Below are 26634 nucleotides of genomic sequence, written 5' to 3'. Positions count from 1 at the left end.
TAGGTTGCATAGTAAGGAACCTGCCAGAACTTGTGTAGGGGCACCTCACTTTCCCTCCACTTGGCAACCCCCACACATTTCCCCCTTTCCACACCTCCTTCTCACCCATCCATCAACGTATCTTTTATCTACCCCTGTTTTAAGCTACCTTTATTTTTCATTCATGCCCTGCTTTTCTCCCCAGAGGGGACCCAGAGCAGCTTACATTGTTCTCCTCTTCTCCATTTTATCCTCCCAACAACCCTGTGAAGTATATATGGGTGTCTGACCGGCCCAAGGATACCTAGTGAGATTACATGGCAGGGTTAAGATCTAGCTATTACACAAGACTGTCTTTTGTGTGGTGGCTGCTGTTGAACAGCAGCTAGCAGTTGGGCTTGAGCAGGGGTAGTCAAACTGCGGCCCTCCAGATGTCCATGGACTACAATTCCCAGAAGCCCCTGCCAGCATTTGCTGGCAGGGGCTCCTGGGAATTGTAGTCCATGGATATCTGGAGGGCCGCAGTTTGACTACCCCTGGGCTTGAGTATAGGATTGTCAGGTTCTCCCCACTAATAATAATTCTGATCCCAAAAACAACAACAACCCTAGCTTCTAGAAATACCCTGTTTAAATAATGTTACTGACCAGCAAATCCTAAAAATTCTATTTCTTAGTAAATGTCCAGGTCTAACTACAGTCATTTGGATACTCCTATCTCTTGTTGACAGGGGGAAACCACCCAAGTATCAGGAGATCACCCGCCAAGAGTAAGCTATTAATTAAATGGTTGAATAAACAAGAAAAAAAACAAAAACACAACAATCCGAGTTACTCCTTAGTTGCATATCACATTCTTCACGCTTTAGAAGAGGGGTAGTCAACCTGTGGTCCTCCAGATGTTGATGGACTACAATTCCCACGAGCCCCTGCCAGCGTTTGCTGGTAGGGGCTCGTGGGAATTGTAGTCCATCAACATCTGGAGGACCACAGGTTGACTACCCCTGCTTCAGAAGACTAAAACAATAACACATTTGGGCTGTTATACAGAACTACATATTTAGCACAGAAAAAGTACGAAAACTTCAGTATAATCATATGGAAAATTATCTGCAACTCACAGCACAATCTACTAAATCATACTACCACTGAACTCAGGCATAACCCAATTTATTCCAAGTTGTGCTTGTGCCAGTAGCCTCAAGTAACTTAGCTCAACGAGAGGGGGGGGGCAAAAATCACATCCAGATGCGCTACTGCAAGTGCATAGTAAATTACTGGAGTCATGCCATCATTTCTCCTCTTGAGATCTTTTCAAAACAAATTGGGCAAAATATCTTGCTTTACCTACCTGCGTGAGCTGCTCATTACATAAGAGGCTTTCTTCATCTCCAATTAGGCTGCTCTCTCTCGTTTCCCTACAGTGATGTCTCATTCTTTTTATAGTGAGAGTACAGCATTTTATAAGCATCTAACAAAAGGCTAATACAATCAAGTCCCTCTTTCATTAGTTACAGGCAAGTGTTGCAATTGAACATCACACCCGAATGAGCAACGGCTGAAGTGAATGTTGAAAAGAACATGAAACGAGGGCGGATAAATCCCCGAGGTTCCAGTTCCTCTTGGTTCAGAAACCACGGTAGCTCAGAGTGGCCACAAAGAACATTGATCAAATGTGTGAGGAGTGAAGCTTACCTGAACAAAACCTTTTGAGGGCGCCACTCGGCAAAGGGGTAAGATCAACTATGTGCATGTGCACCCTCTGTTGTGACTCCCCCCATGCAGGTGACTTGCTTGAGGGTCAGCGAGAAATGGGGACTATAAATGAAGTAAACAAATAAATGCTGTTAATTCACAGGGAGGCTGGTGTGATACAGGATTTACAACAAAATCCTGTTCTCCTACAGCAGGGGCAGTGGAGTGACTAGGATACAATGATGTGATCACATAACAAGGATGCAACTAAAGAACCATTGGTATGATCAGCTTCAGGACGTCACAGCAACTGGGATCCCCATATAAGCCTGTAAAAATGGAAATAGCTCAAGCACTTGGCATTTCTACTACACCGTTAGCAGTGGGAATATTAGGGGAGCATGGAGGTAGCACCGGTCACTCTTTCTCATAAAGTGTGGTTGCAATTCGCTGGGTAGCTATGTCCTTCAGGTTCCTAGTGGCTACACACACACTGGGCTCTAAAACAAGGCAGCATCTACACACATTAATCCCTGACGTCCCTCTCTGTGCTTTTTAGTTTAAAAGAAGAAAAGTTGGTTCTTATATGCTGCTTTTCTATACCAAGAGGCTCAAAGCAGCTTACAATCGCTTTCCCTTCCTCTCCCCACAACAGATGCCTTGTGAGGTAGGTGGGAATAGGCTCTGTGAGACTAGGTCTAGGAGTACTGTGACTGGCCCAAGGTCACCCAGCTGCCTGCACATAGAGGAGCAAGGAATCAAACCCAGCTCGCCAGAATAGAAGCTCTTAACCACTATACCATACTGGATCTTTGGTTCTCTGTCTTCCAAGAGATGTGTGAAATCAAATGGAGCTTACTAACTACAGACTTTTATTAAAAGTCTTGACATGCTTCAGATATTCTTTAACAAGCACCCCCTAAGACAGCCTACCGACCTTAACACCGTATCTGTTCTCTTTACAGTGTTCCTTGGCACATCCAGCTTGAGGAAGCGTTCTACTCCCAAGTTATGAAATATTCATGTTTCAGGCTAGGTGAAATGAAATGTATTATTTTATTGACCCTGTACACATCCAGTATGAGAGTTCACCGTGTTAGGGAAAGATTTGCGCATCCATTTGATGGCGCTTTAATTTGATTGTAAATTGCAGCAAATAATTTTGGCTGCCTGTTCAGAAGATCCAGAACAATGCAAGTAATTAGAATCTACATTGGCTGCTCTTACTGGTCTTGGATCACTATCTAAACAGTCCAAAATTACTCATTTGCTTGATCAAAAATTTATTAATTGCAATATCAGTTGTTGAGTGATTCTTCAATTACTTGCAGAGATGCCGGAAATAAGGGTAAGCCAAAGACTAGAGCAGGCTTTCGCAACCAGAGCTTCATGAAACCCTGGGGTTTCCTGAATGGGTGGGAGTTAATTCATTCTTAATACATATTTTAAATTTGTTAAACATTCATCAGGTGGCATGGCCATATATAGTCATGTTGACCTATTTTCCCCTCCCAAAATTATGGGCCTGGAGCAGATGGGGAAGGGGTAGGTGCCCCGGGTGGGCATGTACACAGCTATGCTTCCCAGCCATATTCTGCATGATTGTGTCACTTCTGCAGTTTCTCAATGCCTGAATAATATTTCAGGGGTTTCTCAATGGCAAAAAAAGTTGAGAAAGGCTGAACGAGAGCCTCCCTCCCCTGGAATGTCTCGATGACCTTGTCAGATGTCCTGAAGCTATTTTATTAATTACAGTTATGGTCAACAGACAATGCAATTTTGTATTAGGACACTTTACACTCATTTGAATAAGACCAGTATTTGATCATGTTCGGTGTGCTCTTAAATGACACAGGAGGAAAGCATTAGCTTGACTGACAACCTTGCTCAAACTGCATAAACCTGCTGTGTGCAACGGCAACTGTTAATAAAAAACAGCTTTAAGCACGAGAACACAGGAAACAAGTTATCAAGTACCTCCACTTCAAAAGCTTTACTTCAGTGTTAATTTAGTTTCACCTAGCAGGAACTGTCTGATTTTAGCTCTCAAGAATTTATGAGACAAGAAAGCTAGAGATCATTAAAATGATTCTCTCAGTTTATGCCCAATTTGCTAGGGAGCTTTGAGGGTGATTTGCAGACATATTAGGGGATCAACTTGATACCTGTTTCCACTGGGAAACACTTCTATATGTAACCCTCCCCCCCAACTGAGATGAAATTCTCAAGAACTACACTTTCATTGAAGGGCCTGGCCTTCCTCACAACTTTCTGGGCAGGTAGGAATAAGCCTCTGTTTCTCGGAAGTTTACATTTTCACTTTTGGAGCAGGCAGAGAGAGGCACTTTTCAAAAACAAAGCACATGTATGTGGGAATTTCTCCTCATTCCCAGTTTCTCCTCATTTTGCTGTTTCTTTCTGTACTGCTCACCCAGTCAAGGTGATCTCCCCCCCCCCCAGCATGAGAAGCTGGCTGGGAGAAAATGCTATTCAAGAACTAAGATGAGGTAAGTCTTCAGCACACCTGTCCAATGTAGTTTGATTTGAAAAGGGCCCCACTTTCTTTAAACAGAAACAAGATGAGGTACACCTCTCTCCCGCAGCCCTGTCACTGTCCTTCTCTGTTCTCCATCTCCATAGGCCCTCCATCCGGGCATGTCAGAAAAGTGTTTTCGCCTGGCCTAAAAGGGAACACAGACTATGTTGGGTAAAGCAGAGGCCATGGACAGTGTGCCTCTATTCCCTTCTCTCTCAGTCAACATGCCTGCCTGCCAATATTTGCAAGCAGGAAAGGCACGAGTCTTAACATTCGGAAGGTCCCACATTCAGTTCCTGGCATCTCCAAGTAAAAAGAACCAGACAGTATGTGATGCAAAAGGGTTCTGCCTGAATCGCTGGAGAGCTGCTGCTAGTCAGGCAATACTGACCCTCGATGGGCCAATGTTTGGATAGGGCAGGCTCATGTCCTGACCCTTCTGATGGACGGCGTCCCGTCATGCACATATCTGGTGATGCCGAGGAATTCTCTGAAGCACCAGGCCCTTCCGCTGCCCGGGAGACTGAAGCCAGACACTGAGGCACCAGAGCAACTGCCAAAGCAGCAGATTGCTCCTCACTGTCAAATGCTGGGAATAATTGTGGTTGGATTAGGAAGCCTTATATAGAGAATGGCCAGATGAGGACAAAGCAGGTTACTGAGAATCTGTGATTACTGGGAAGAGCGAGTGACAGGGAAATATAATAACAGTTGGGAAGCTGACTGACAGGAAAAGACAGCTGTATGCAGCAAACTCCTTGAAGGAGGGACAGAAAAGCTATCAAGTGCATCCCTACACCCTAGATGGGAGGCTACACGGCAGTGAACAAGCTCTGAAGCTCACTAGAACTTGTCTTCAGGAAGGCTGTCAAGCAGAACAAAAAGAAAAGGAGACAATAAAATTGTTGGACCTGACAGAGATTATTAGTCGTATTAAAAAGCAGCACAGGAGCAATGTAAGATTAGATCAAAGATTCTCAATGCAAAAAAGGATCTAAGGTTGTCCCAAGGGCAGCTGCAGTAATATTACAATGTCAACTCTAAGACTGCTGCAATTTGCAGTTTCAGTGGGAGACCTGCCACTGCATCTCTGCCCCAGTGGCTCTGGGTTCAACCCAAGGTCTTTCCTTTCACCCAGCACACAACCTATGCTCCATTTTAAAACTGTTAGTCTGAAGACTGGGGCTTGCCATCAAAACATTCCATCTCCACCCCTCTTTTTGTTATGCTTGTAACACTTAACCTGGAAAAAAAATCTACTCCTTGCTCCCAATGATATTTCAGCTGACCCAAATAAAGGTGTTTATTAGCCACCCTCACCTTTACCATATCACATTCGTGTTTAGGCATGCAATTGGGCACGTGTCCTATTTTTGCATCCAGGCTGAACAGCAACCCTTCTCAGCAACACACGCTAAACCTGAACATCAAGTCAAACATTTAGAACTATGACGTGGCGCCTGACTTGACAGTCTTTGAAACAAATCACTCATCAAGCAGATCCCACAGTTTGGTTCCAAAAACATAAAAATGATGTTTCGGGGCAAAAAAAAAAAAGTGATTTATTGACAAATTGCTAGGAAATAATGATGTACCTACTCAGGAAAAGAAAAAGAAACAAATAGTTTAATTTTAAATCATACTCCTTGTGATCAGTACAAAGCTGACATCATAAAGATTTTATCCTTTATATACAGAAAGAATACTGCTAAGTGTAGACACATGACTTCTGTTAGTGTAGTTTTGAATCTGTGGCTCTGGGGAGGTATAAACTAAGCAGGCTGTGCTCTTCTAGATTTCAAGTATCATCTTTCCCAGTATTATTAACCACACATCTCAGACATAGAATGTTAACACTTACAATAAGAACTGACACATGAGAGTCCTTCAAGCAATTGGTTAGTGTAACAGTAAGAATACATCCAGCATATTTTAAACAGTGGCTAAAGCTTCTGTATCTAAAACTATCCCATTTTCCTGTAAAGCAATGATGTCACTAGAAAAATGAAAGAAACATTTTTAGCATGGCGCTCATAACAAGAATTTGGTATATCCGAGCCTATAAAATAGCCACAAAATACCTATTCCCCAGCTACTCTTTCAGATCGATATGGATTAGGGCTGGATTTCAGCTATCAAAAACTGGGAATTTTTCAGGACGCTGGATAGTTAAATTTAAATCATTTAAAGGAACTACAGTCCCTTTAAATCTCTCCCAGGTGATCTCACGGCTTGCAGAAGGTGTTTAAAGGGACAGCAAATCATTTAAACACCTTCAGAGTTCACTTGCAGCTCGTAAAAGGCATTTTAAAAAATCCAAAATCCCTTTTAATACCCCCCTATTGGAAGCAATAGAGGATGGGGGCAGCTTCTTTGGGGCCCCATTGAATTGGACCCCCTGGTGCAGTCTTTTTGAAAATGGGGGAAGGGTTTTAAGAGATGCACCAGCATCTTTGGTGCCTTTATCTCAAAAAACAGCCTCACCCCAGCCCCAGATATCTCCAGATTGATTCTCTATTATACCACATGGGGATCACTGACTATAATGGTGTAACGGATTAAGAATCAAGGGTGGGATGGAGCAAAAATCAATCAAGATTACTGAATATTTACCAAATTCAAGATTATTAGGAAATACAGATTTTTTTTTTGGGGGGGGGGTGCATATCCCTAATCGGAACATTTCACTTTGAACTTTCTCAAAATAAACTCTCCCAAAGCCCACACTGCAGTGTTATACAATATTTATTCTGTGCTGTAGTTCAGCATCACTGCCCACTGTAAGCTTGGACAGCAGCTGCTGTTGGTGTGGCTTCTTGAGCACTCAGCATTTTCCAGCACATTTTACAGACTGGTCACAAAAAGAGGCTTGGGGTGTTTGGAAAAGAGAACCAGAGTCTCAAGTGAGCAGTTCCATCCTCTTAGCACCAAGAGAGCACAACTGTGTTAGTGGTACAGTACTGCTTCTGTGGATATGTAGGTGACAGAGGTGAAAGGGCAAATCACAAGTGGGGGAGGATACTGGGTTGTTTTTTTAAATGCCCCCCATAGGAAACCAATTTCCATACTAGTTAAAAAATAGTGCAATGGAAAGAAAAAGTCTAGCAAAGCCTGCTCATTGTGACACTTGTTCTCTAAATGCAGGTATTTATTTACAGAAAGAATAATACAAAACTGCAGTTCGTCCACCTGATGAAGTATATAATTTCTAACACTTCATTCTGCTCCACACATAAAGCAGCCTGCAGATAATGAGAGCTCATCATGTAGCACCTTTAACCACTGTAAACAAAATTACACTAGAAAAAAAATGTTAGGGAACAAAAAATATCCCACATTTAAAAAAAATACATATAGACAGACCTCCAGTCATTTAACCATGGTAAGCATTATTAGCAGAGAAATCTATTGGATATCAGCTTACCTCTTTAATTGACCCGTTTGGCACAACAGAAGGAAGCCAGATAATGGCTGACAACCAGAGAAATCCATGAAACTAGGGATACTTGGCATCAACACGGGCTTTAAGTTATTCATTTCTTAGTACTCCACAGAGAACCAAGATAAAATGCACATGAGCCACTCCAAATCCACAACCACTAAAATCAATCAGACAAAATACTAAATCCATTGACAGAATTTGATGTATATCCATTCAACATTTGGGCAAATTGGCGCCATTAGATAAGAAAGTCTCAGGTATCTTGCTTGCATGTATGAGGAAAATGTCACATTGTTCTATTGCTTACCAAGAGTGGCAAAGAGAGCTTAAAGAGTTTTCTGTCCAAACCCCCCCCCCCCAAAAAAAAAAAGATTTTATATTTTTATACTGGTGTATGAACCTTCAGACAATGATTTCTAAAATTCATAGAGTATGTGTGTTAATGGATGCTTCAGTTACATAAGTATTTCTATGGTTAAGCCTAGTAACTTTTGAGTAACATATTTCAAGCTAGTGAGCTGGATATAGTGGACCCCTTAGAGTAGCGATCCCCAACCTGTGGGCCGCGGACCACATGTGGTCCTTCGACTAATTGGAGGTGGGCCCCGAAGGATGCCTTCTCATGAGTTAAAATTTCCATGAAAATAAAATGTTCCTTATGTTCATTGGTGTGGCGTGTCTGTATCTTATTTTGAAGGGATGTTTAAACATTACCATAACGATCAGAGAGCGTTAGGGCAGTGGTTGAGAGTAGAGGAGTAAACTACCCCCCCCCCCCGGGCCTCAGTAAAAGGTGTTGAGTGGTCCCCGGTGAGTGGTCCCCGGTGATAAAAAGGTTGGGGACCACTGCCTTAGAGGAAACAACATAGCTGTTGGTCACATTTTCCTCCTCTCAGTGATCCAGCTCTGAGAAAGTTGACTCCCAGGATTGTGGGACTCATGTGGACTTTTCCTCTGCTTACTGCAACCTCTCTGCTTTCACAGCTGTTTGTCCACACAGCTCGTACTACCCCAGGAATCGACTCAAAAAAAGGTCAATATTTTGACAACATGGACAAAAATCCATTATTTGCTGTTATCTTCTCCTAATACGTCAGTGGATTTAAATCACTGCTTCATCATACTAACACAAAAACTAATGAAAGCCTTTAAAACAGGTAAAACTTAACTTATATAAGCTGTGCTTTTTCATCATCATGAAATAGGATACTGCATTCAACTATATGTAGTCCATGCCAACTTGAAATAAATTACATACTCCAAATAAATACAGGAATCAGAAACAAAACAATATGGAACCTGGTACAAATCAAGGGTTGTGATTTTCTTTAATAATAGCCAATTGAACAATTGTGAATGTTCTCTCAAAACTGGTTATGTTCAAAATTAAAGAAAACCAATTAATTGTAATCCATATTAAAACTGGTGAATCTGCAATTGATAAAATATTTTGCAATTTTACCTAAAGTACAGATTTGGTCAAGAACGTACTGATGGAAATAGCATTCAAATGTCAAGGATTTATACTCCAAATTTTTAATTCAATTTATAACAGGGAAAAAAATACCTTAGCATTACATATATATATATATGTACACCTCTTAAATAAAAAGGTGAACTACCATTACAGATTGTGTAGAGACTACACACAACCCACTGCCCAAAATAAATAGATTTTTTAAAAAGTCAGATCTGTGTAATTTAACACTTGATTTTGCCCAACAGTGTTTATTGACCAGTGCTTGAGTAAGACAACTGCATCGTGCCACGTAACTAGTTTCCACTCAGTTTCTTCATGATAGGGCAGTTAGGTGAAGCGTTGGTGAAAATGCTTCCTACCATCACATGTGTTCCCCAGAGAGTATGACGAATAACTTTGCAGCAGCCAAGGTCTTCAATAGAAAATCCTAAATGGTGATAACGTTCATCAGTTTCAAAAAGGGTGCTGTTTGTATAAGGGCCAAAAAACTGAAAGCAAAAAGAAGAAACAGAGAATGGGTCACCACTGTTAATTACACTGCTAAATGTGTTAGGATTTCACTGTATTGGATATATTTGGTTTAAAACTTGGCCGACAGAGTTTAGAAGCCAGAATTTGGCTTTAGTCCTTCAAATATTGGTTAAAAATTCATTTCCATGTTCAGCCAAGTAGTCTGCTGATTAACCTTTTGAGTGATCCTTACTCTCTTAACTAGTTAGGCAAAATGTCAAAGAAACTTCAAATTATGGGTCTGGAGATCTCAACCCTTTGCATGCAAGAAGGGGTTATACTGAAATCAATCTCACAAAGATTAGAAGATCTGGATGCTCAGTTATTAGGTTCTTCCTGCATATGTTCTCCCCATTTCTGGGATATTCCTTTAACATACAAAACCATGCCCATGTATCTCCCTAACCCTGTTAAACAGAGCATTTCTATTAGCTTGTCTAAACATCTTCCCCTCAAAATTGACTCAAGGTAGATTTTTGAAGATTTCTTCACAGGAGAGGCACGGTTTGCAAGAGGGGGGGGGACTAATGTCCCTGACACATACTCTTAAAATGCCCTGAATTTGCTCTATATTGTCACCCTTCAGCTAAATATTTTGAAGAAATTTAGATCTAACTGTGTTGAGGAGAAACACTGGATTAAAACTATACTAAGTGTGAAGGACTCAGCAACAATTGTAAAACTAGCTAAGACTTTGCTGGTGATTTTAAATGAAAATCTTTCCATTATGGAATCTGTAACTGTAATTGTTTAAAATTTTGCTTTGCCTTTTTTATGCCAATAAGGGGATCTGACCCCAGTGGAGTAGAGCTATTAGCCGAGGTGCCAGCCCTAGCCGAGGCAGCGTGGTGCTCTCAGCTCTTGCCACCCTGGTTGACCCTGGACTGGCTCCTCTTGCAGCTTGGTTTAAACTTTTATTCGGGTTCAGATATACTGGTAGCCAATCAGATTGTCTGATCTGCATTTGGCTTAAATCGGTGTTCCCCAACCACCGGGCTGGTCTAAGTTATTACAAAAACTACTCTTAACTGCTTTTGTCTGGCTGCTCCTTAATGTTCCAACTATCAGGACAGTTTCTCAGTGTCACAGGGAAATAAAAAGCATTCCAGAAACCAATTTAGATGGACTGTAAATCCTTTTGCTTTCATTTCAGTTTGTTGCCAGTTGATATTGTTCGACAGCCCTTTTTTTATCATGCTGTAATGGAATAACTTACTGCTAGTCCTGAAGTTGGTTCAATGAAATCTGCCCAATAGCCTTCAGCAGACAAAGCATAGCAAATTTCCTTGGCACCATTGATAAACTAAGCAGGGAGGAAACAAATGTTAAAGATTAGATCCTCATATGCTGAATATCCATTTCCTCTCCACCAATTTACTGTAAAACTGACCAGAATTGTGGTTGAAAAAGTTGACAGTACTAAGGAGATTAAATTTAATAACCTATATTGAGATATTGAGATTCTCCAATCACATGAGTTTTCAGACAAAAATTTGGTTTAGTCAGCAAGGGATTAATATAGTTTTATAACAAGAAGAATGTAATTGCTCATATGAATCACAGTATAATGCTTAAGAATAAATAAGTATGAGCCTTTTGTTGCCATTTTAGAATTGCCCAGTTCAAACATTAGTATTCCAGTTCCAAGTATCCAGTATTTTGGCAGTAAAGCAGAAATTAAACCCAGATCACAGTTTACAATTGCAGTTCAAATCCTTCCCTAATTTTCTTGTTAAGTAAATTATTAGCAAACCAGAGGCACAAGAGATTATAATAACCTCTAAATATAAGATGCCAGAGTCTAAAAGGAGACACTGAAGCGTGGAAGACAACTGTATACAGCTTGATCTTTGTTTAAAATCCTTTGCCAATGCCAAAGGAGCAAGCTACATTTTTAAAACTTCAAAGTAGTTTATCTCTTCAATTAAAGTTGTTGCCAAAGTGATGACATCAAAGAAAGCTTTTGCATTTATAAATGCTTTGGACTACGACCAAAGAAATTCCATTTCAACACAATTCTTGCTTAAGGAAATATAAACTTTTGGAAATGTTGACTCTGACACTGACCCAGTCAGAGAAAGGTGACTGGAACATTAACTTATGCCAACCAGAAATCATCTGTTCATCATACTGTACCTGTTTCAAATAAACCCAAATTTATCCAGTGTATGTTGTGTTCAGTATAGTTCTAAGCCTAAAGGTAAAGGTAAAGGTATCCCCTGTGCAAGCACCGAGTCATGTCTGACCCTTGGGGTGACGCCCTCTAGCGTTTTCATGGCAGACTCAATACGGGGTGGTTTGCCAGTGCCTTCCCCAGTCATTACCGTTTACCCCCCAGCGGCTAGCTGGGTACTCATTTTACCGACCTCGGAAGGATGGAAGGCTGAGTCAACCTTGAGCCGGCTGCTGGGATAGAACTCCCAGCCTCATGGGCAAAGTTTTCAGACGGCTGCCTTACCACTCTGCGCCACAAGAGGCTCTAGTTCTAAGCCTAAAGCATATTAATTTTCCTTGCACCAAATTATTGTAAAAGTGAACATTTAAGAAGCAATACAAAAGTCTCTGGTGCAGATTGGGAGATTAATCGAACTCTGTCCAGAGATGAAGTCACATTTCTACCTTAATATATTATTATTATTATTATTATTATTATTATTATTATTATTATTATTGGATTTTTAGCCCGTCGCTCCCCTGAGGCTCAAGGCGGGTAACAACATGTAAAAACCCCATAAAACCCCTAATACATAAAACACCTAAAAACAATCCCCAACCCCCCAAACCCACCCCACCTGATGGCAGCGGAACTATCCGGGAAACCAGGGCTCACTGCTGATGTAGATGTAGAAGGGGGGGGGGGGCGATCTAAAAAGGGGAGGCGCTGGCCTCAACCATAAGCCTGGCAGAAGAGCTCCGTTTTGCAGGCCCTGCGGAAGGATGGCAAATCCTGCAGGGCCCACAGCTCCTCAGGGAGCTCATTCCACCAGGCGGGGGCCAAGTCCGAAAAGGCTGTGGCCTTGGTCGAGGCCAGATGTGCCTCCCGGGGAACAGGAACCACCAATTAATTAGTCCCCGCCGAGCTTAATGCCCTGCGGGGGGGCATAAGGCACCAGGCGGTCCTTTAAGTATGTGGGTCCCAGACCACGGAGGGCCTTAAAGGTTAAAACCAAAACCTTGAACCTGATCCGGCTAGCAATTGGTAGCCAATGCAGCTGCCTCAGCATAGGCTGGACATGGACCCTCCAAGCTGATCCTGTGAGGACCCTAGCAGCCGCATTTTGTATAGCAACCCAAAGGGTCAGTTCAGACATCACATTAAATCAGGGTTTATTTCAACTAAACTAGGATTCAGCCCACAGATAGTTACTCATATTTTTGTTTGCCTCAACAAATACTAGTTTCAGTATATGCTTTTGGCAGCCTGGAAGGCCCTGCTGGGGGAACAAGTTCAGATTAAGCCTTGATAGTTGCATTCATACATCATACACAATTATTGTTAAAACTAGCTCCTGTTAACAAATCAGTGAAGATCCTGATTTAACAGATCCTAATTTCCCCAAAGTTAGTGGAGTAGCCTGCATTCAGACGATCATTCAAACCAAAGGTTAATCAAACCACAGTTTGGATGTTTTCTGAACTGAGCCAAAGCCATACACATATTACAATATTACAATTTTCATTTTCAGCTAACCGCAGAAAATTTTTCATCAACCTTCTAATATTCATGTATTTTAAACACTGTTGCAGGGTATCGTCATATCCTTCGATTGATTTGAAGGGGGGGGGGGAGAAATCCCTGACTTTTCTCTATGAAGCATATAACCCAGACATAGTTGTACAAAACTAGCTCAGAGTGTGAATAACCTAAACAGAGACAATAAAATCAGAGTCCAGTAGCACCCTTAAGACCAACAAACATTTATTCAATTTATTATTCAATAAATCTTTGTTGGTCTTAAAGGTGCTACTGAACTCTGATTTTATTGTGCTCCTTCAGACCAACACGGCTACTCATTTGAATCTAAACAAAGACAAACCATTTTTACAAACATGCTGTTCTAAAATGGCAAGCTGTAATTATCAGTTGATTTCAATTTTATATTAACTCACTAGGGTCCCAGAAATAATTCAGACAACATCGCTGATTGTCTTGACTCTTTTGATCCTGGTTTGTTACCATCTCGCAATAGTCACTCAAGCTGATGTCAATTAAAACAGCTTGAGGCTTCGGGGCTGCAACCCTTACCTCTGCCTGCAGTTAGCTGCTATTAATTCAGCCAAATCCCTCATGTTAATCTAGTTCTCCTGAGCTTATTTCCGAACAGTCACAATGCAAACAAATAGACCATTCTATTGTGAATGTGCTGTTAGGAACCTTTAGGCCAGAAGGTTACATCTTCCATCCCAGCACCCTTACAGTAATTATATTGGAATTGACAGGAAGGTGGACAAGGAAGACAGGACAAATGGGATGTAATTAGACCAGATTACAATGGCCAAGACTAACAGACCATGACTAACACATAGACAGCGACACACTCAAATGGAGATTTCCTCTCTATGCAATGCTCATGGTGATGCTGAAATGCTACACCCCTCCCATCAGATAACCTTAAAAGGCCACATCTAAGCTCCTGCAATTGCAAAAACTTGCAAAAGGAGTGGAACTATCTTAAAGCTGCAATAGACATATTTTTTATATGCTGAATCTAGATGAAGATCTAAATGAAGACTTTTTAAAAACAATGCTACAGTTTTGGAAATAAAACTGCTGTATACAGAACACCTAACAGAAGTAATGTTTGCCAGATATAACTACTATCATAGAATCATAGAGTTGGAAGGGGCCATACAGGCCATCTAGCCCAACTGCTCAACGTAGGATCAGCCCTAAGCATCCTAATACTTTTTAAAAACAAATCAGTGACATAAGAAAGTGCGACCTCTAGTGGCAATTCTGCAAACAATCACTTGGTCAATGTGAGAAGTTAAGAATTTAAGTTTAGCAAATTCAAACCGGATCCGGGAGAATTCATTTAGCAGCAAAAATGTGCAATTCCTTCACTGGAATGAGTGGTCTGGCTAGACATTTTTAGACTCAGATTCAAGATTCTCTTCAACAACTAATCTAAACTCCTATAGTCAGATTAAAATACGACCCTTTTCAAAGTAAATGGAGAAAGTGGGTCAACCAAACCAACTAGGTTTCTTTCCAATATCATATCTGCAATGGAGAATGAAAGGGCAGAATTTCTGAAGGTCAATAAAGAACTACTGATATTAGATTTTGGAAGTACAACCCAACAAGCAAAACAGGTATATTCTTTGGTGTATAATGGATTTGAACCATTATATTATATTGCCAACACATTTAAAATCTATATCTCGATAACAAGATTTTTAATTGGCTGCCGCATTAAATGCTGTTATATGACCCTAGAAAGGAAACCTGCTATTTGGGAATCCCTTTTTCAAGTAAGAGTTGTTTTTGTAACACAGGAAAGAGAGGTACATCAAGGAGAGAGAAAGACAGATTACACCGCTGCTGAAGAAGAATGCATTTTATAAATATAAATCAAGACCTCTCTTTTCTATAATGGGATATGGACCCATATATAGTAGGTCACTGGCCTCCTATCTCTTGGCAATGGAAAATAAAATTAAAATTAATAAACGTTTATGATTCCCCCATGTGATAAGATATAATGGCTTAAGGCTTAAAGCCAAAGAGGAAAGGAAAGGAAGAATTCATTTAGTAAAGTTTAAATGAAACAATTTACCTACTCAAACCAAAAGAGAAAAAAATGGAAAAAACGTATACTAATTATTTTGCACCGCACTGTCATGACAGGCACTGGAATGCTAACCACACCAAATGCTGCCAAGAGTTCTCCACATATCTTCATGTGTAAGACAGGTTGACTAACACGGTACCTTAGCTCAGACTCTCAACTCCACACCAGTGAACGTCAGAGCCAACAATGTGCATATGACTTGCCTTCTATGGAGTGTCAGAACACGATTCAATGTGAAATGCGGAAACGTACAAAATCCTGCCTGCAATGGAAATTAAGGGTATTCTATTCTCATACACACAATGACTTACATTTTCTATGAGAGACTCTCGTTCACTTTCAACTTCTTCACTCCAGGAAGTCATATCATTTGCAGTTTTTTGAGTTACGGTTAGTATGGTTAGATTATTGGAAGTCACTTCTGGAAACATGGACTCAAAATCTAGAAAAAAAGAAATCAAAAGAAATCAAAGAAACAAAGCATTGAGCATTGTTTTGTTTTTTAGCATTATTATACTTCTCTTTCCCATCCTTATTTTAAGTAGAGTTATTTTTCCCAATAGCTATCAATCAGAATCAAGACATACATCTATTCATGAGAGGGCTCTCAAATTGTTGTGCTAAATGCCTTGCTTGTGTAGAAAATGACCTTTTTCTTAGCAAAAGGTGCAAAGAAATTAATTCAAATACTATGAGCAAGAGGGCCCTACTACATTTTGCATGCATTGTTAGTTCATAAAAGTTACAAACCTATGCATATATATTTATAATAATATAGGTTTTTTTAACTGAAGAGTAAACCCCAATGAAAACAATGGGGCTTATTTTTCATGAAATCTATGCAGGGTTGCACTGAAAATCTACTATAAATAATTAAAAAGCTAAAAATATAAGTACAAAATCCATACCTTTACGCAATAGTTCTGGGCATGTTTGTATTGCACATTCTACCTTGGCAGTTTCAAAGTATGCTTTTGCATTATTAACTTCTTGTTTATGAGCAACACCGGTACTCTGAAGAAAAACAGATAATTTCCAGAGTCATGCAAAATACAACAGGAACAGCAATGGAATATTTTAGTAGAGTTTTCCCCCCAGCATCTGCAAATTTAAGTTTCTTCACAATAATGGGCAGCTTCTGGACAGCTCAAGTGCAATTCTATTCCTGACAAACTGCAGGACACTACCTAGGAGACTATGCCATCATCTGCATGAGCACAGGATGCCATTTCAAATGTGAAGGTGTGGGTGTGGGGAGAGAATAAGGTGGGTAAATTATATATATATGGCTGCTGGAGGGTTTTAGACATGATGTCGTCTGCAACCCGAGGCTGTCCAAGGGCTGGCTCAAGTCTTGGGCAGATTTGCTTCATTATCTTGCGTCACATCAGGGAGCAACCAGGGACAAGCCTGTGTAGAAAGCGAAATGCCCAACAATCCCTACAGCGTTTTGCCCGCCCTCACACCTGCTCTCTTCTCTCCATTTCCTGCTCCAATAATTTTTGTTTTAAAAAATGGTGTGGTCTGCATTACTTTGGGACTACAAAGCTACTTTGCATAAGTGAAAATAAAATTTTCCCTAAAGTATCCACAGCCTTTTTGGGATTGGGCAGGCAAAACAGAGCGCTGTTTGTGTGGGGAATGAATGGGGAAAGGGGGGGGCATGATGAAGCAGCCCTCTCCTGATCAGCTAGGTGTCTGTGCTCTTTGCTTTTAAGACTACTGTTTACACACAATCACTCTTCTCGGTCCAGTTACCATGTCTGGCCTCACAACTCTACACAAACATAAATAGAGTTCGAACACTACAATAACAAAAAACAAAAAAAGGGGGGATGCTTTATCGTTGTGGCGTTTCTCCATAGCAACACGGAAGTGTTGATTTTTAAATTATACATGCATTTACACTGTGCTGTTACTGCATAGCAGCACAGAAGTGAACTTAAAAAAATTACAGGGCTGGGGGGACGACAGAAGTTTGATTCCCTGACACAACCGCTGTGCTTTGATTGGTGGCTTGCTGTGATTGACAAACCAAGGCGTGGGTGGGAGAAGTTCAACTTGTTTTCCCTTGTTGCCTCATTAGGAGGCAAAAAGCTGTGATGAGGTGGAGGGAAAACACAGGAGAGGTCTCTTGTGAGGAGGCTTGCAAACATGTGGCTTACAACTGCACCACTGCAAGCAGGAGGCAGCACGAGTTTTGTGCTTCCGTGCGGAATTGGTCCTGCTTTTGGACACATTCAAGAGCATTTGTTGTGGGTTTTGTTTTATACCTCACAATATCCACAACAATGCTATCAATGGGTGCTGGTTTTGATGCCCTCTGCCTACTGACCTTCTCTTGCAACAGGGTGATACAGAGGAGCAGTTAGTGTCTACCAGAACACATTCTCAATTACATGAAGGCCAAAAATCCTGGCAAATGTCCCGTCTGTTTGTCAACACACCCTAGAAAGTTTGGACAATCCTCCACAGAGTACAGAGAGTCCTCATCAGATGAACAGAGGGGAATGGGTCCTTCAGGGTAGGCAGTCTGAAGACAACTGGTTAACAACAATGTAAACTGGCTCCATGCAAGCCCTGTTAATAAATAATCAGCCTGGACTGAAGCGAGGGGGACTATGGGACTGTCTCCTGATTCTTTTTAATGGCATGCATGCATGCACTACCTTGTGATATTAGTGCATCACACAACAGCACACACTGGCTGCTAAAAGTATGCATCACACGCTTACAGCAGCCAGCCTTAGTACTGTGCTGTGCTGTATGAGCAAGACTTGAAATATGAGGTACAAATGCCTTTCTTTACTTTTGGAATGTATTTGGACTTAGGTTTTTATAACTGGTCCATGGAAAAAGCCTGACAGAGGTAAGAAGGACCCAACAGGAAGGCTTAAGGCATCCAATAAATACTTGGTAACTGACATGAATCCAGATGGAACTGGGCAATTTATGCCTAATCCTTTCCAAGATAAGCGTCAGATAAGGCTACTGTCAACCTACTGATTTTAAAGCTCTCTTGAACGCTGTCAACCAAGCTGTTCTGAAAGCATGACACTGTCTACTGAATACTGGATTATGCACTGAGGTTATTCTATGTTATTCTTGTATTTCTGTCATCATGTTCACTAATCAGTGTACATAGTGAGTGAATATTTCCAGGGTGTAAGCTTTTAAGAGTCAAAGCTCCCTTCACTCTCAAAAGCTTACACCCTTCAAATCTTGTTGGTCTTTAAGGTGCTATTAGACGACTGCAGGTCAACACGGATACAACAATCTTGCTGGTTTAAAAAATCTTGCTGTCAGGCATTTTGGGGCTTCGGTATGAAGCCTTATGGCCATAGCCCAGAACCCTACCTAGTGAACTACCTAGACCTTGTTAGCTCATTTCTCAGCAACTGCTTCCAAGAGAGGGAACTGAAATGTGCATGTTGGATTCTTGACAGGCAGAATATCCAGGCCTGGCCAGAAATAAATAATTGAATTGTAGCCTTGTCCCTTTGCCTAGGATACAGATGAAATATTTCTGCGTCCAAGAGGATTTGAAGAGCCACATCTGGTTCTGGTCATTTACTGCACTGGTTTTGCAGCTGGACAATGCATTTTCCAGATCTATGACCATCCAGGCCCCCATGTGACTTTCACGCTGGATCATTACCTGAAATTCATTGATCTGCTGAGCCATCACAAATTCATGCCTTTCACTCGCCAAGGGTTCCACTAAAATGTCAGGCAATCTTTTGTGGACTTGCATTGTCTTCTGAGATGCTGTACCATTTAGATGACAGTCGAAGCCTATGTTACCCGGGAGCTGGAATCTCTGGTCCTGCGGACCAAAAGGTCCCATTACTTCATCTGGCCACACAGTTCTTGGACCTGTCAAAAAAAAAGTTATGTTTATATGAGTATCTCACTTACGATCCCATTCATTATTTTCAAAAGCAAAACAATAAACATTTCTGCACATATTGCTGGAAGAAGAAAAAGGACAGTAAAGTTTGAAGTGATCCAAGGCTGTAAATCTACGCATACTGATCAGGAAGTCAATCTCACCAAATTCAGTGGGGCTAACTCCTGAAGGTATGCTTACAATCAGGCAGGAAATTCCACAAGATATCTCTATTGAAAAAGGTATTTGGTTTTTTTTAAACCTCAGATAGTTGATTTTAGTTGATAATGAATGTGAAAAAAATTCTTGGAATTGTCCTTACATATATCAGGAGGTGCAGCAGCAATAGAAGGCTCATCTGAGCCAGATGATCCTGCTGTGGAAAAAGCCTTGGGAGTTACAACCCTTCTAACCAAAGAATAAAATCCTGGCAGGTACGTCACCAGTCTAGCTCTGTTACAAAGCACCTAAAGGGGACACAAAGAGAACTGAATGTAGCACAGGTTGCAAGTTTCAATGATGACTTAGTACACAGAGCCTCATTCTGTGAAAAAAGAAAAGAAGCCCAGTTGTTGCACTATAGAACAGTTTTCTGTATTAGTAGTTTCACTATTTCCTTTGAATGGAGTTAACATTGAATGGAGTTAACGTTAACATTTCAGTCATAAAAAATCTGCACATGATTTTCCAAATGGTGAAGTGTCCAAACAATATTTGTCATATAGCAAGCTACATTAAGCAAGTTGCATTAAAAGAGCAAATAGATGTGTGTACGTCTGGAAAAAAGTTACTGGAACTTTTTTCCAGTAAGTTCCACTAGTTTATCTTGAAATTTTGCATTTCCCACAGGAAAGCTAGCAATCCAGTTAGGGATAGCAGACTTCAATGCTTGGCCATTGTGCCTAATGGCAGAGAGTTTAACCCCAGCCTCATGCAACAGAACTGTCTTTATGCCTAAGATTACAAAAATGACAACAAACTCAGAAAGTCTTAACCCAGGTGAAGGAGCATAAATTGACTTCAGTTTTTCTTGCTGAATCTGAAAACAACCTGAATTAATAGGGGCTCAGATGTATGGTACCTTCTCCATGTCACTTTATTCTGAAGACTATGGCCCAAAATGCTAACACTGCTAACTAACACGCCGTCATTGCCACTGTCTTCAATAGTTTAATCTCAGTCTCCCAGGATTACACAACCTTTAGCTCCTCTTAAAAACTATTGCAAAATAGTTATGCGCTCACAATTCAACCTTCTTCAGCTGAGTATCATTTTTAGGCTCCTTCAATTAGCGCAGCCTTCATTTTGTAAATACAAATGTAGCCAATGCAAATATTATTCAAATACACACATAGCTTAAACAATTTGTTATAAAAGCATTATAATTTATAGCAGAATAAAACCCCTAGGTTGCACGAGAGGGAAAGAGGAGGCACTGGTTTCAAAACTCACATGTAATGATATCAGTTCACATTAATGTAACTTTCTAATATTTATCTCAAGAAACCACTAATGAACTGCAGATAGTAGGACACTGGTAAGTTTAATATTACTGTATATACTTGCATATAAGCTGACCTGCATATAAGCCGAGGCACCTAATTTTACCACAAAATTGGGGCAAACTTATTGACTCGCATATAAGCCAAGGATAGGAAATGCTCCATCATCATCTTCAAGTATTTAAAAGGCTGCCATATAGAGGATGGAGCAGAGTTGTTCTCTCTTGTCCCAGAGGGATGGACTAGAACTAATGTGATTAAATTAATTCAAAAGAAATTCCTGACAGAGCGGTTTCTCAGTGGAACAGGCTTCCTCAGGAGGTCATGGGTACTCAGTCTTTGGAAATTTTTAAACAGAGGCTGGATAGCCATCTGACAGAGAGGCTGATTCTGTGAAGGCTCAAGGGGGTGGCAAGTTACAGTGGATGAACGATAGGGTTGTGTGTGTCCTGCATAGTGCTCTATTATTCTATGATTCTATGATCACAGGCTCTCCCATCCAGCCTCCCCTCCCCACAAATACAGAAAAGTCAAGAGGATGAATAGCTGCTGGTTTTTGTACCCCGCTTTTCACTAACCAAAAGACTCATAAAGTGGTTTATAATTCCCTTCCCTTCCTCTCTTGATGTCAGACATCCTGAGAGAGCTCTGACAGAACTGCTCTGTGAGAACAGCTCTGGCAGGAGAACCAAACAGTGCCTCCTAGGCTAGCAAACCAGAGCAGAACAACAGTACCCAAAGTTGGCAACCTACTACAAGTACAACAGCTACCAACCTGGAAGAACGGACAACTCTAACTACAACTGCCCACTTAGCCCTGAGCCCACTGTTACACATAGACTATCTTTCTGCAAATGGGCACAGGTTGGTTTACAACAGGTTAAAATACAATAAAATAAACTCCCATAGTGCTTCACTTTCCCACTGCTTGGCCATATGTCCTGGCTATCGTATCATTGACCACTATTAAGTGGTGAGATGTTGCAGAAGGGGAAGGAGGAGGTCCTGTTGGAACAGTGCCATTTTATATGCCCTGTGGAACTCAAGTAGTTCCACTAGGCCTGGATCTCAGCTAACAGCTGATTCCATCAGGCTTGAACCAAGGCTGAGAAGACCCTGACTCTGGTCAAGGCCAAATGCACTTCTTTCAGGCCACAGACCCCTCCCTCAACATGTTGACATTAGAATATTGTCTCTGCATCTATCAGTGAAAAATATGAACCGCTTTTTTCAACTGAGTGCAACACGCTGCAGTGATTTAATGAAAGTTAACCACAGGGACAACAAGTAGTAGTATAATGAATATACTTTATTTAAAAATAAATAACATGCATGAACTGCTGTTTTCCTAAACCAGATGTTAAGTTGACTTGTTTGTTTCTAAATCTGAGTCTAACTCTTTCCATAGCCCATAGCAGCTAGTGGACCTTTCTTTAAAAATAAAGAAGAGTTGGTTTTATACCCCACATTTCACTGCCCAAAGAAGTCTCAAAGCAGCTTACAATCACCTTCCCTTCCTCACCCCACAACAGACATCCTGTCAGGTAGGTGGGGCTAAGAGAGCTCTGGCAGGACTACTCAGTCAGAACAGCACTATCACACAGCTGGCTACATGTGGAGGAGGAGTGGGGAATCAAATCCAGCTTGCCAGATTAGAAGCCACCACTCTTAACCATCACACCATCCTGGCTGGGAAAGCTGATTTAAGTTGGGCACTGATGTGAGGAGACGAGGGACTCTTGCCTTCGCTTTTCAGCCATTTCCCAACCAGAAACAGCTAAATAATGGTGTAATACTTCCCCTAGTGCTGTTTCTTGTCAGGAAAAGGTGTACAAGGGAAGGCAAGTCCCACAGCTCAAATTAGGCTCTCGTTAACTTTTAAACAGACAATCCCTGCAGCCTCTGTCTGGCTGCAGGGCGACAGTCAAGTCCAGGGACCCCTTTCAAAAAATGTAACACCTAGTTTGGTCCTGATTTCCTAAGGAAATCGAAAGCAGGCTGTGCAATTATATAGATGCTAAACTGGGAATCCCCCCATTATTTTGGTTTAGTAAACAAATGTAAATCACTTTTAAGGTAAAGGTATCCCCTGTGCAAGCACCGAGTCATGTCTGACCCTTGGGGTGACATCCTCTAGCGTTTTTATGGCAGACTCAATACGGGGTGGTTTGCCAGTGCCTTCCCCAGTCATTACCGTTTACCCCCCAGCTAGCTGGGTCCTCATTTTACCGACCTCGGAAGGATGGAAGTCTGAGTCAACCTTGGTAAATCACTTTATGCAACACTTTATACAAAATAAAACAGAAGTCTAATGGTAGATTAACAAACTTGGTTCCAAAATGAGCTCTCATGAATCAGACCTCCCTCTTTCTATTCATGTATTCAGTTCACTTAAATGGTACACAATGGCTTATTAAGAATTCCAGGCTGGGCGTTTCCATTGGTTTTATCAAACTTTTCACAAAAAGAACTGAAGAAAGCATTTTTCATATACACCTTGTAAGTTACTCAATCCACAGCACTTAAGTTAAAACTCAATGCTATTATAAAGTCCGTTTTAAAGATAATATGGTCATTACTTACACTGGCCATTTCCATGGGCCTTTGTTTCACGGACGAGTTTCTCCCTGAAACAAAGACAGTCAGACTAGCATAACTGGTTACATATGTTAGGATGCATCATAACATGCCCAATTCTTTGCTAACTGAAACGATTCCTAGAACAATTATTTCCACTTTATCTTAATTTTAATATAGAACATGCTGCTCAAGAAAATATAGGTCACCCAGAAAATATTTATTTAATTATATTTATATACCGCCCTCTCTTGTGGTTCAGGGCAGTTTATACTGGAATCTTCATGACAGTACAGTGTACTGTCTTGATTTGATTATATAACATTCTCAGCAACATGAACTGGCATCAGAAAATAGAACAGTCTGATGATGGAACGTTTAACAATGAAACATTTAGCTCAGTTTACTGCACTTTGGTTTAGTTCTTTTCTATGGTGATGGTAGGGACCTCTGGGCTCTGGTTTGTGGTTAGTCCACTTGTCTCAACTGCAAGCCTGGTTGAAGAGGTCCATTTTGCAGACCCTGCAGAATTGTTTTAGCTCTGGCAGGGCCCTGAAGTCATCTGGGACCTCATTCCACCAGGTGGGGGCCAGGACAGAGAAAGCCCTGGCTCTAGTCGAGGTCAGATGAGCCACACTGGGGCCAGGGATCACCAGTTTGTTCATGTTAATGGAGCATAGTGCACTTTGGGGGGCATGAGTGGAGAGGTGGTTTCTCAGGTACTTAGGGCCCAGACTGTGCATGGCCATGAAGGTAGAATGGTGGAATGTGCAGATAGTAAACTTTACCTTAATCCTCATCTCATAAATAGTTGTATGCATACACTGTACTCTTTTTTCTCTCCCTAAGGTTCAACTCAAACAGTCAGTATTTAAATTCCTAATCTGTACTTGTTACAGAAAGAAAAAAAATCTTGTAAAACTCCAAAACAAATAAATGGTGGAAAGTCCTAGCTTAACTGGAAGCACTAGCAGAGAATGGTACTGTGATACAACGAGTGGTGTGTATGGGAATCCCTGTTTCTCCACATTTATCAAAAAGAAGAATTGGTTCTTATATGTCACTTTTCTTTACCAGGAGCTGCAAAGCGGCTTAAAGTCACCTTCCCTTCCTCTCCCACAACAGACACCCTGTAATGTAGGTAAGGCTGAGAGAGCCCTGCTAGGCCAGAACACCTTTATCAGTGCTGTGGCATACCCAAGGTCACCCAGCTGGCTGCATGTGGGGGAGCACAGAATCAAACCTGGCTTGCCAGATTAGAGGTCTGTGCTCCAAACCACTACATCAAACTGACTCACAACAAAAAACACAGGTGACCTATATTCTAAGACGCTTCTTAAACCTGTAACCCTATGCTTGTTCCCTTTGATGTCAAATCTTACCATATGAAGTGTATTTCTGCACAAGCATGCATCATAAGTATAGGCTGCAGAGGGTAATTTACATACACTGTTTTAGTGATGAGAAAGCCATCTCTAACATTTAATATTAAGTTGTACAATCAAAGTCCTCAATTAATGAGGTCAAAGAAAGGCAAATATTGAAGCCTGAGCAAGAGATTTAAGAAAAGCTACAGGGGGAGAGGATATGATCCTGATACTCTTAATGAATACAATTTTTAGAGTCAGTATAGTTTGCATATTAGAACTGGAGAGGGAAGGGGGGAGCCGGTTTCAAGTTCCTGACAAGCCATTCATCTCACTGCTTGATCACACAACAAATTCACAGAGTCTAGCTTACCCCAGCTGTTTTGAGAATTAAATTGAATTAAAAGCCCTACTGAGAGTTAAATGGAATTAAAGACCCTCCTACGTCATCCTAAATTCCTTGGGGGGAATCATGGGGTTTCCCATGCAGTGTGCAGGGGCTGGACTAGATGACCCTGGAGACCCCTTCCAACGCTATGATTCTATGAAATGTGAATAAACCCCAGGGGAGGGGTCACTGTCTTGATGATGATGTTGGTCATTCAGTCATCTTAACCAGCTACTCTTCGTTTGTTTACTGCTTCCTTTCTACACAACACCTGCACAATCAGCACTGCTTCGGAAGAAGCGGGGAGTTTGGGGAGGAAGCGCAGGCGGCGAAGCGTTTAAAGGCTCCCGAAACTCCCGCGGAAAACACAGAAGTAGGACGGGGGAGCTTCGGGGTCGCTCTTTTGGGGGGCTTCACCCTGCTTGCAGCAACCGAAGCGATGCTACGAAGAGGGGAGACCAAAGGGGCACCGCGAGGCAAGACCGTTATCTGTCAGTCATCGGCGGGAAGGGGGGGGGGCGCGAGGGGCAACCGGCCGCCAGGCTCGTACCTCTTTCTGGAGCTCAGCCCTCGCTTCCTTCCCGTAAAATGGCAATCCAGGAAAAGCAATCGAACCTGCGCTTCCTAGATCGGTCGCCGGTTGTAATGGGCAGGCTAAACCAATCGATCCTGACGCTGACGTACTTACTCTGTGATGGCACCGTCGAAGTGAAACGAATGGATCTCCTCGGCAGACCGAACTAATCGAGCCGATATGTCGTCGATTCTCCGGAAGAAGCAATCGATCCCGGCTGTGTGGATCAACCCGCCTGGTTTTGGGACTCTCGGTTTTATACTTCCTATATTAACGTGGGCGGGAGGGCTGCACTCAAATGAAGGGAGATGAATGTGGAGAGCGGAGTTAGGGGTATGGCCATTGGAGGCATGTTTTCATTGAGTAGTCTTCTGCTCAGCTGTCTTCAGGGCAACTGAGATGAATTTAGGCACAAGGACGCTGTCCCCAAAAGGAGTTTGAAACGCCCTCATGTCCTATAATTAAAATATTTTTGTACTGCTTCTCTTCCAGACCTTTCCAGTCATCAGAGAATTAGGATTATATCTCGCAGCCCAAAACAATCTACTCGTCCCCCCCCTACACATTTCAAGCCGGGCAATAACAAAAAAATACAGCAACAGCGAATAGTGAATGCCATGCAATGGGCTGAAACTGAAGTAGATCTGTGTGGGATTGCACACCGGGAATATGAAGAATTTCCAGTTGCTACATCAAATAAAACTCAAGAGTATAAAACAGCCAAGCAACTGTGTATTCATTAAAAGAAAGTCTTGCAGAGCAATCTACTCAGATGGACTTGCTCTCAGGAATGGGAAAGGGTTCATAGGATTGCAGTGTTGGGGGGCAGGATAAAAGCTGGAATGACCCAGAATAACCTGGAATAGGCATTAAACAAACAAGAATACCACACACACAAAAA

The 26634-nt window shown here is 41.5% G+C and overlaps 1 protein-coding gene across 3 annotated transcripts; it reads right to left on the bottom strand.

Annotated features, from left to right (window-relative positions):
- Positions 1 to 5817: 5817 nt before the first annotated feature.
- On the bottom strand, positions 5818 to 25836 carry MMADHC (metabolism of cobalamin associated D). 3 transcript variants are annotated; one of them, XM_077320100.1, is made up of 8 exons: positions 25710 to 25836; positions 23411 to 23454; positions 19648 to 19792; positions 19095 to 19312; positions 16345 to 16450; positions 15748 to 15878; positions 10858 to 10944; positions 5818 to 9619 (listed from the first exon to the last, which is right to left on the bottom strand). In XM_077320100.1, exons 2-8 carry the CDS (start codon positions 23423 to 23425, stop codon positions 9425 to 9427), a joined length of 897 nt encoding a protein of 298 aa, XP_077176215.1. In that variant the 5' UTR covers positions 23426 to 23454; positions 25710 to 25836; the 3' UTR covers positions 5818 to 9424. The 3 variants fall into 3 exon arrangements, with proteins under 3 accessions (XP_077176215.1, XP_077176214.1, XP_077176216.1); XM_077320099.1 differs by lacking the exon at positions 25710 to 25836 and adding an exon at positions 24787 to 24810; XM_077320101.1 differs by lacking the exons at positions 19648 to 19792; positions 25710 to 25836 and adding an exon at positions 24787 to 24830.
- Positions 25837 to 26634: the final 798 nt, after the last annotated feature.

This window comes from Paroedura picta, chromosome 2 (assembly GCF_049243985.1).
Source record: "Paroedura picta isolate Pp20150507F chromosome 2, Ppicta_v3.0, whole genome shotgun sequence".
In the NCBI taxonomy this organism is placed as follows: domain Eukaryota; kingdom Metazoa; phylum Chordata; class Lepidosauria; order Squamata; family Gekkonidae; genus Paroedura; species Paroedura picta.
The sequence above is the reverse complement of the archived record's forward strand: the minus strand, read 5'-3'. Positions and strand labels throughout refer to the sequence as shown.